Raw genomic sequence first — 11,657 nt, 5'->3', positions numbered from 1 at the left:
TGTCTCCCATCAATGTATAGTGCTGTATGTCACCATGCAACTTACTGTGGGGTATAGTAGAAGAAGCATATCTTCCCACAAGCCACACTATAGCACAGATATACTGATAGCTATTATATACAAGATGGAATTCATGCCAGAGCTGACCCATATATCTCAATGACCGATCCCCATGTCGTTAATGAACTGGGACACAGTAGCGAGTTATCTTTAACAATTTTATATGGTTTCTATATGGTATGTCTCCCTTGATGGGCCTAGTAAAAATACAGTGTCTACCCACTCAAGGACATATCGGAGGACGGACGGACATGTCACCATTGATCTCTCCTCAGGGAGATTATCATGATGCCTGCTGGCTCAACATCGAGTCCAAAGAAATCCCTAAATATGCATAGGGCTTCGGAAGCCTCCGTGAGGATCAGTTTCAACACAGTCAATAAGAACATAACATCAGTCTCCACAGCTAGCATGTTGCCGGGTGACAGCTCCGCTCATCAATATTGACAAGAGAAAACCGATGTGACACGATGCGATTGTGTACAGGTTGCCAAAAAAAATTGCACAAAGATACAGTACCAGCTTTAGAATGATGCCAGGGTATCTTGCTTCTTTGAAGCTTCTCCGATGAAGGAGGGGAAAATCTATAGTCCTGCTTTCTCACTAATTAGCTGTGTGGACTGGTCTTTGATTAAGTTTAAAAGTGAATGGGTTCTAGAACTAATATGATATTCCTAAAAGCTGAACGTACTTGCTATTTCCTCTGTTCGTCCTACAACTGGAAGAAGAGAAGACCTGGAATTACTTTCTGCTGGACCCGCGGAGAAATCAAAGAGAATACCATAGATCACTTTAATAATTTATTTGCATATGATTATCGTAAAAATACTCAAAGAGAAATGTGTATTTTGTTCCATTTTTTTTTTTTTTTTACAATTCCATACATCTTACTCTTACAGAAAGAAGTCTGCACTGACGGACATACATTTTCTTATATTTCTTCTTTCACATAGATTTTCTTTTCCTGGTACATGGCCCCTTTAAACTGTCATTTTCCTTTTGATGTTGCCTCTCACCAACAACAAACATCCAAACAAGGGTTCACACGGAGGCCAGAGGGTGAAATGAGCGGATTGGTGTAGTACGGATGGGGATCATATAATAACTGTAGCACAGCGGCAGTGTTAATGTGAGAGATTGATGCTGACAGCTGGTCGTACTTAAAAAAATAACTAAAAAAACAAGAGTAATGAACTGAATAATTCAAACTACATTAAGATTTTGTGGGTCAGGTTGATGTTAAGATCACATAGTTATTATCTCAATGGTGACCTTTTTCATTTGCACTGATCCTTGACACATTTTACTAAAGAATAGATCTGACACATCAACAGTCTGGTTCCATACTGTATGTACTTTAGCCAACTCCCCTGACTACCGTTGTCAGGCCAAACATGTTAGGCATGACAATGGATGAACACAGAGAGGAGTTGGTTGAGGCACAAAGGGACTGGAGCCCCAGGCTAAGATATCAACAGCTAGTCCAGAATAATGGAATTGACAACTGTACTGACACGTTGAAAATGTGAGCCAGCACTGGTGACTAGAAATAGCCATTGTTCACCATTAACCCTTTCCTATGAGCAACAGCCTCCGTAAAATGTTTGATTCTTGTTGAATCATTAAATTCACCGTTTAGCGTATTGAGTTAATGTGTGAATATTATATATTTTTTTCAAAACAATAAGTAATAACTTAGCATCCAAAACAAGTTTAATAAAATAAGAGTACGAAAATATGGCATACGTCTGTCGAGTAACAGTTATGCGGAACCATCGTCTCTTGTTCACATGACGTTCATCCACAACAGTTCCACTTTGGCATGGTATGCACATGATGGTGTGTCCTGTACAGTCAAATAAGTCCTTCTCAGTCACCCCCTTTATCCAGAGTAGGTGAAGAGGACACACAACAACACATACAGTATCATGAAACCAAAAACCTCCCAGTAACATGGAAGACCACATTTAAAAGAAATGGGGATGAAACCAGGATCAAAAACAGCAATTGTTATAGACGTCTGTAATCAGGTTCTCTGGCCATGGACATTGGGATACAATCTTTCAGGTGCCCACATTCATTTAGAATCCATAGATTCATGTCCCATGAACAACCCTGGTCAAAGTCCCATGTGTGAACAACCCTTTTTGCATCATCATTGCACTCGTTTCTTTCCAGACGTCGAAGTCCACAGTATCCTTGTCCATTCCCATCCATGGTCAAAGTCAACGATAATGGCAGAGAAGACATGAAAATCATTTTGGGAAAAGAACACATCCCAGTCAGCAGAAAGCACATGCAGACATGCAAACACAACCTGAGGGGGAGTTTGGCATTCTGTCAATGGACGGTTCACAAATTCAATTTCAACATCAATGACGGGTTATCCACAAGCTTCTCCAGAGTCTATTTTCTATGGTGCTCTACTGAAGCTGTCCAAAGTCGAGATTTTCCTCTTCCATGTTAGTTTTGTCTAGGTAGAGTAGACGTTTTTGTCTACTGTGGACAATGTTTTGTCTAGTTACAGTAGACAATGTTTGTTTTGTCTAGATATGGTCATTCATTCATCCATTGGGCTCTGCAAGTAGAGTTCCTAGGTAGTTTCTAGTGGGTCCAGTTTCCCATGCTGTCTCTGTTTGGTTGTTTTGTGGTTTGTTGGTCCCGACCCAAACCTTAGACCCTGATGGGGAGAGTCGTGCTCATCTGTTGTCGAACTATATCATTCTGACTGCTGTCTAGACTCTTCCTGTGGTGGCCAGGCAGTGTCCCCCCGATCTGCAAAAGATCCCTGTCAACAAGAGAGGCAAAGATCAGTCACAGGTGGTTCTTTCAAGAGTACAAATTGTTAGACCATTCTTATTAAAGTCCTGGTCTTGGAATAGAGACCCATAGGGTGTGCAGGGTTTTGTTCCAACCCAGCGCAATGCATTCAACTTATCAACAAATCATCAAGCCCTTGATTTGTTGAATTAGGTTTGTTAGTAATTTAAAAAATACTTTATTTAAGCAGGCAAGTCAGTTAAGAACACATTTGTATTTACAATAATGGTCTGGTAAAAGCCTGCATATCCTGTAGGCTCTCCAGGACCAGGATTGAAGAATGCTGCTTTGTTAGGTATAGTATTACGCTGTCAACAACATTGAGGATGGGAGACAGCACACAGCACACGTAGCAGCACACAGTGAGAATCGATCAAATATGTGTTGATACCGATCATGGAAAAGACAACCTATTTTAGAAGCCAGTTCCACCACTTACAAAATCCAATTTAACCTCTGAGCAGAATCAATTCATCATTTTGGGGTTGTAATAAAACTAGTATCTCCTTCATCTACCTTCTGAGGATGCTACATTGTCTTTTTGCATCCCAAACGGCACCCTATTCCCTGTATAGTGCACTACTTTTGATAGGGGTCTCTCACTCTCTCTCTCGCTCTGTGGCTGTCACATACAGATGAGGCCATAAATTAATAATCCGCATGCCATCTGCATACAGTGACATGTAGCATAACACATGCCAGACACACTGACATACACACAACTCCCCATTCAACCCATCAAAGCAATGGCTTGGCCTCCCTTGGCGCATAAAAAAAAAGCTAATTAGCAACCTAATTAAACACATTCCTCTCTTTTAGCTTCTCCTGAATCTGCCTTATTACACACACTCCATCACCTCAGCCCTCCGGTAGTTTGTTTCCACATCGGCAGCCCTGGCTCTGGCTCTGTCCTATCGCCTACATTTAAGAGACAGCCAAGAGCACAGGGAATTAAACCTAGGTGTTTCCACACGCAATTAGGCCCACTTCTTGCAATAGGAATCGTCCGTGGGGTAATGCTGCAGCAGTGAAACGCGGAAACTCAGACACAGAGCTGGCCAGCTTGTAGTCCGAAAGAAAACGGAAATGAGTAACCTCCGGTTCGTCCAGCCGTTCCTATGGAGGAAATGAATTGGGAAAGAATGGAGTTTGGGGGAAAGGCTTAGGAGATCTTAGAAGTTTTGAGATAATGTTGGTCAGTGAACATGACCTTATATGAATTATGAAGCCTTTATGTGCTTTATGTGTTTGTTTTGACAACATAAATGCTTCAAAATTGACAAAAAGTGACGTTAGGTAATGAAGATTATCTCAGATTATTTATTTATATATATATATATATATATATATATATAAGATCTCCTAAGCCTGTGTTTACCACAGACCTTACTTTTGACGTCTATCCAAAAAAACATTAATTTCCCCACAGGCTTTGACCAATGAGCCATGGTGGAGTTAGTGTCTACAAAAATACATCATTACTATTGCTCTCTATTGAGGCTCAAGAGAGGAGCTGTTAAGTGAGGGAATATGATAATTTTGCGGTTTTTGTTTGGTAAACAGAGCTGATCCAGAGCTTTGCCACATGCACTTGATGCATTAAACGTACACCGAGCGTACAAAACATTAGGAACACCTTCCTAATATTGAGTTGCACCCACTTTTGTCCTCAGAACAGCCTCAATTCGTCGGAGCATGGACTCTAACAAGGTGTCGGAAGCGTTCCACAGGGATGCTGGCCCAGATTGACTCCAATGTTTCCCACAGTTGTGTCAAATTGGCTGGGTGGTGGACCATTCTTGAATCACACGGGAAACTGTTGAGCGTGAAAAACCCAGCAGCATTTCAGTTCTTGACACACTCAAACCGGTGCACCTGGCACCTACTACCATGCCCCGTTCAAAGGCACTTGCCTGTTCACCCTCAATGGCACACACACAATCCATGTCTCAATTGTCTCAAAGCTTGGAAATCCTTCTTTAACATGCCTCTTCCCCTTCATCTACACTGATTAAAGTGGATTTGACAGGTGACATCAACAAGGGATCACCTCGATTCACCTGGTCAGTCTGTCATGGAAAGAGTAGGTGTTCCTAATGATTTGTACACTGTGTACATTTTAGGGCCAACTAACCACTGTCGATATTGTTGATCGCACCCCAAAACAACAAATCAAACCAACAAAAAAAGATTGTACGATCGCTTAGGTTTCTGATCTCTCCTTCACACGCGTACATACTTATTTGAAACTGTTACTTTGTCTCAACACCGGTCTTGTTGTGCAAATCAAAAAAAAAGAATGCTTTCCAGTCCCGTCCACTCACCCCGAGTATGTGCTGGTGACCACCTTGAGGGTGGCGGCGTTGCGGAGAAGCTTGTCCAGGGTGCTGACGATTTGGCAGAACTTGGGCCTCAGGTTCCTCTCCTTCACCCAGCACTCCAGCATGAGCTGGTGCAGCACCATGGGGCAGTCCATGGGAGGGGGCAAGCGGTAGTCCTGCTCCACAGCAGTCATCACCTACAGGAAGTAAAGGGTTAATATGATATACAGTACGGTACAATGCAACACATATCTTGTGATACAATGCGATGCGATACGATACTCTACGGCACAATATGACACTCTACAACGTGATAGAATATTCCGTAAATTTTTTTGGGGGGGGGGCAATTCAAAAGGGGAATGTTACATTACAAGTGACGGTGGAATAAAATAAAATGAAGTTCTGTAGATGTCCACTCAATGAATAGGTACGGCATGCTTCAATTCCCTTACTCATTTTCATACCTGACGTGTGCATTTTTAACTGCTTGCTACAAAGCGGTTGTGCCTTTTGGGGATGATAATGAATCTCTCTACTGCACTCTACAACTTTCCACGTTTGCGCATTGATTTGTTATGACATGTTTTCTATTCTCTGTACAGGGAAGCTATTCATATCCATATGCTCTCTGTATGTATTTTAATTACAACTTCCTGCAATGGAAATTTGCCTTCGGGGATCATACAAAATCTCTCCTATACTATTCCCATTTTTTGTGCTGCTCTACTGAAACTAGCTACAGTAGTAAAACAACATGTTGGATGCCACGTTTGGATGAGCATAATTGTTCTCTATTTATTAATAAGGTAGAAGCCCAGTGAGATGGTAAGATGTGTTGTGGGGATAGAGTGTGTGTGTGTCTGTGTGTTTACTACTCTGCCGTAGTAAATATCTGTGGAGTGAAGATGCAGGTGTAGATAGGGGTGGCAGGAGGCAATAAAGTAAAAAAACCGCCAACCCAGACACACCGCTGCACTGATCACCTGCACAGTGAAGATAAAAACACACTTAAGCATAACTGTCAAGCTCAAGCTAAAAGTAGAGGATGTAACTCAGTGAAAACTAGTCCTCCTGAAATTAAACAGTGGTTAAAATCCAATTTCCGAAGTATTACATAAATCCCGCCCAATATATTACCAATACTTCATTTTAGGTACTTTATTAAGGGACTAAAATAAGCTTTGTGGCTAACTCCGGTTCTTTTACATTGATTTTCACCCTGAAAATGTTGATTAGTGTGCACTGTCCCTATCAAATCAATTCCATGAATACATAAATAAGTAGTATGGTAGTGTTGTGGAAACCTCTATCTAAAGAGTAGGCAGAGAGTACTGGAACAGAACCACACTCTGTGTCACTCTAATAGATTCAACAGGAGCTAGGAAGTAACTGACATCCAGGTCGCATGCTATTGTTCATTCTAGTCTGCTACAGCAGATATATACAGTATATAGTGAACCAAAAAATATTCAAACGCAACATGCAACAATTTCAAAGATTTGACTGAGTTACAGTTCATATGAGGAAATCAGTTCATTTAAATAAATGAATTGGGCCTAAACTATGGATTTCACATGACTGGGAATACAGATATGCATCTGTTGGGCACAGACAACTTGGGTTCGTTGTCCGTAGCTTATGCATGCGCATACCATAACCCCACCGCAACCATGGAGCACTCTGTTCACAACGTTGACATTGGCAAACCGCTCGACAACACGACGCCTCTGCGGTTGTGAGGCCAGTTGGACGTACTGCCAAATTCTCTAAAACGACGCTTATGGTAGAGAATTGAACAATCAATTCTCTGGCAACAGCTCTGGTGGACATTCCTGCAGTCAGCATGCCAATTGCACGCTCCCTCAAAACTTGAGACATCTGTGGCGTTGTGTTGTGTGACAAAACTGCACATTTTACAGTGGCCTTTTATTGTCCCCAGCACAAGGTGCACCTGTGATTAATCATGCTGTTTAATCAGCTTCTTGACATGCCACACCTGTCAGGTGGATGGATTATATTGGCAAAGGAGAAATGCTCACTAACAGGGATGTAAACAAATTTGTGCACAACATTTGAGAGACATAAGCCTTTTCTGAGTATGGAATATTTCTGGGATCTTTCATTTCAGCTCATGAAACATGGGACCAACACTTTACATGTTGAGTTTATATTTTTGTTCAGTGCATATAACTAACTCACATCCTGGTTGCTCATGTCCCAGTAGGGCCTTTCTCCGTAGGATACCACCTCCCACATGACGATTCCGTAGCTCCACACGTCACTGGCCGAGGTGAACTTCCTGAAGGCGATGGCCTCGGGGGCGGTCCAGCGGATGGGAATCTTACCTCCCTGCAGAGACACAGGGGGAGGCAGGGTTGCTACATTGGAGCATGCTGTGCGATGGAGTAAACACTGGCAGAGACACACCCACACACAGGAAGACACACACTGATAACCATACTCTCATATACAGACTGCAGAGAGACAAAAAGACAACACATGGTGAGCACACACACACTTACACACAAAATTGCAAAACAAACAAAGATAAACAAACAAACAAGCAAGCAAGCAAGCAATCACACAGACAAACATAGACATACCAAATAAACACAGACCGAGCCAACAAGCAGATCCTCCCACAACTCACACTCTCCCTCCCACGTCACTCACCAGAGAGCTGGTGTAGGTAGGATCAACTGATGAGTCATCCAGGAAACGGGACAGACCGAAGTCGGACACCTTACACACCAGGTTGCTGTTGACCAGGATGTTGCGGGCGGCGAGGTCCCGGTGGACATAGTTCATGTCCGAGAGGTACTTCATGCCCGACGCGATGCCACGCAGCATGCCCACCAGCTGGGTCACCGTGAAGCGCCCATCATTCAGCTGTGAGGGGTGGGTGGGGAATGGGGGTGAGTGAGGTAGAGAAATAGAGGAGTAAGGCAGACAGGGAGGAGGGGAGATAGAGGGGAATGGGAAAGGGAGAGAAAGACAGAAGGAAGAAGAAGGAAAGAGAGACAGAAGGGAGAGAAGAGAGAAGGGGGGATGGGTGAGAAAAAAGTAAGAGAGGAGGGAGAGAGAGAGAAGGGGAAGATGGGTGAGGAAAAGGTAAAAGGGGAGAGAGAGAGAGAGGGAATAGGTAGATGAAGTAAGTCAGTCAGTCCTAAAGCTTACATAAACATAATCATGACATATGCCATAACCATCCATGACTGGTTCTGTCAGTCTGCAACAGACAAACTTTTCAAGCTGTCTGACCCCATCTAATAAGATTTAAATGAATATTTAATAACTAAATTCCATGTGCTGTGCTGTGCTGTGTGTATGTGTGTTTCTGTGTGTAACTACAGATGAAACAGCGTGAAAGTGAATAGGAAAGTCCGCTGTCAACTAGTTACAGTTAGAATTCAATTTTCCTTTCACAGAACGACAAGAGGTTCAACCTTTTTCTGCGTGATCCAGTCGTGACTGAAAGGAAATGAGCGTTCCATTGATGGAGCCATGCTAACCATGCTTACCCTCACAACAGCTCCACAGAATTAGAATAACTAGAATGGAAAATCATGGCTCCATGACTTGAATGGGCATTTTCGTTCTAGAAATTATATTTCTATTACCAGCTCCAATACATAATCAGTCCCATTTCTTATTAGTATTGTTCATGCATGAGAGCACCAGCCATTCCGGATGACTGTGTGATAACTCTCTTGGTAGCCGATGTGAGCAAGACTTTTAAACAGGTCAACATTCACAAAATCGCGGGGCCAGACAGATTACCAGGACGTGTACTCAAAGCATGCGCGGAGCAACTGGCAAGTGTCTTCACTGACATTTTCAACCTCTCCCTGACAGAGTCTGTAATACCTACATGGTTCAGGCAGACCACCGTAGTCCCTGTGCCCATGGAAGCGAAGGTAACCCGCCTAAATGATTACTGCCCTGTAGCACTCACGTCGGTAGCCATGAAGTGCTTTGAAAGGCTGGTCATGGCTCACATCAACAGCATCATCCCGAATACCCTAGACCCACTCCAATTCGCATACCGCCCCAACAGATCCACAGATGACGCAATCTCAATCGCACTTCACACTGCCTTTTCCCACCTGGACAAAAGGAACACCTATGTGAGAATGCTGTTCATCGACTACAGCTCAGCGTTCAAAACCATAGTGCCCACAAAGCTCATCACTAAGCTTAGGACCCTGGGACTAAACACCTCCCTCTGCATCTGGATCCTGGACTTCCTGACGGGCCGCCACCAGGGGGTAAGGGTAGGCAACAACACGTCTGCCATGCTGATCCTCAACAAGGGGTGCATGTTTAGTCCCCTCCTATACTCCCTGTTCACCCACAACTGTCTGGCCAAACACGACTCCAACACCATCATTAAGTTTGCTGACAACACAACAGTGGTAGGCCTGATTACCGACAACAATGAGACAGCCTATAGTGAGGAGGTCAGAGACCTGGCTGTATGGTGCCAGGACAACAGACTCTCCCTCAATGTGAGCAAGACAAAGGAGCCGATTGTGGACTACAGGAAAAGGTGGGCCGAACAGGCCCCCATTAACATCGATGGGGCTGTGGTGGAGCGAGTCAAGAGTTTCAAGTTCCTTGGTGTCCACATCACCAATGAACTATAATGGTCCAAACACACCAAGACAGTTGTGAAGAGGGCACGACAACACCTTTTCCCTCTCAGGAGACTGAAAAGATTTGTCATGGGTCCCCAGATAGTCAAAAGTTCTACAGCTGCACCATCGAGAGCATCCTGATCGGTTGCATCACCGCCTGGTATGGAAACTGCTCGGCATCTGACTGTAAGGCGCTACAGAAGGTAGTGCGTATGGCCCAGTACATCACTAGGGCCAAGCTTCCTGCCATCCAGGACCTATATACTAGGCAGCGTCAGAGGAAAGCCCCAAAAATTGTCAAAGACTCCAGTCACCCAAGTTATAGACTGTTCTCTCTGCTACCGCACGGCAAGCGGTACCGGAGCGATAAGTCTAGGACCAAAAGGCTCCTTAACAGCTTCTACCACCAAGCCATAAGACTTCTGAACAATTAATCAAATGGCCACCCAGACTATTTACATTGACCCCCCCAATTTGTTTTTTACACTGCTGCCACTTGTTGTTTATTATCTATGCATCTATGCCCTACCTCAATGTACAAATGACCTGGACTAACCTGTACCCCTTCACATTGACTCGGTACCGGTACCCCCTGTATATAGCCTCGTTATTGTTATTTTATTGGTGTTACTTTTTACTTTAGTTTATTTGGTAAATATTTTCCAAACCGAACAGTACTCATCTCATATGTATATACTGTACTCTATACCATCTACTGCATCTTGCCTATGCCGCACGGCCATCATTCGTCCATATATTTATATGTACATATTCTTACTCATCCCTTCACATTTGTGTGTATAAGGTAGTCGTTGTGAATTTGTTAAGATTACTTGTTAGATATTACTGCATTGTCGGAACTAGAAGCACAAGCATTTCGCTACACTCGCATTAACATCTGCTAACCATGTGTATGTGACCAATAAAATTTTATTTGATTTTTAACTCTTTCTTAAACTGCATTGTTGGTTAAGTAAGCATTTGTGACAAATAAAGTTTGATTTAATTTGATGCCATACTTCCGAGTCTCACGGGGGAGCCTGGAAATCGAGGTTCGTTTCTCAACAACTCAGGAGGGAAACATTCCAAATAAACATACTGTTTTGTACTCTACACTCAAATTGAGTTTGACAGGAAAACAAGTTTGGATGGATATGTAAACAAAATGCTTCATAACAGGCATAGATGGTTAGGCCTGTTAGGGGGCTTGTATTACTATTCTCGTGGGTACCGAAAATCCCCAAAAGTCCCCACAAGGATAGTAAAACAAGTAAAATTCTTCCTCATGGAGACATTTCCCAGGTTCCCACAAGGACAAAGGCTATTTTAGGCTTAGAGGTTAGGTTTAGGGTTACAATTAGGGTTCGGGGTTAGGTTTTAGGGTTAGGTTTTAGGGTTAGGTTTAGGGTTATGGGTTAAGGTTTAGGATTAAAGGTTAGAGAAAATATGATTTTGAATGGAAATACATTTTAGGTCCCCACAAGGATAGTAAAACATATGCTGTGTGTGTGTGTGTGTGTGTGTGTGTGTGTGTGTGTATGTATTTGTCCTTACGTGTTTGTTCTTGTTATGCATGTGTGTGTGTGTGTGTGTGTGTGTGTGTGTGTGTGTGTGTGTGTGTGTGTGTGTGTGTGTTGTTCTGCCTGCATCCCATAGTCAGGCACAATAGTTTGACGGGACATCACTAGATCACGGCAGAGTGTATCCATGATTCACACACACACACGGTTGGATAGACATCTGACTGAGAGGAGTGCGTGAGAAGGAGTGAGAAGCTGCTCTTGAGTCACAAGATGAGATAAGACAAGGAGGGTTA

The 11,657-nt window shown here is 43.2% G+C and overlaps 1 protein-coding gene across 2 annotated transcripts in view; it reads right to left on the bottom strand.

The window, feature by feature from the left end:
* Positions 1-847: 847 nt before the first annotated feature.
* ephb3a (eph receptor B3a) overlaps positions 848-11,657 on the bottom strand; it is a 41,625-nt gene continuing 30,815 nt past the window's right edge. For both annotated transcript variants that reach the window (XM_014139353.2, XM_014139354.2), the window contains 4 exons: positions 7,878-8,093; positions 7,404-7,553; positions 5,205-5,398; positions 848-2,848 (listed from right to left, as the gene is read on the bottom strand). In XM_014139353.2, the coding sequence (XP_013994828.1) occupies positions 2,734-2,848; positions 5,205-5,398; positions 7,404-7,553; positions 7,878-8,093 (675 nt within the window). In that variant the 3' untranslated portion in view covers positions 848-2,733. The remainder of the gene's footprint in view (positions 2,849-5,204; positions 5,399-7,403; positions 7,554-7,877; positions 8,094-11,657) is intronic.

This window comes from Salmo salar, chromosome ssa14, assembly GCF_905237065.1.
Source record: "Salmo salar chromosome ssa14, Ssal_v3.1, whole genome shotgun sequence".
Lineage (NCBI taxonomy): Eukaryota > Metazoa > Chordata > Actinopteri > Salmoniformes > Salmonidae > Salmo > Salmo salar.
The sequence above is the reverse complement of the archived record's forward strand: the minus strand, read 5'-3'. Positions and strand labels throughout refer to the sequence as shown.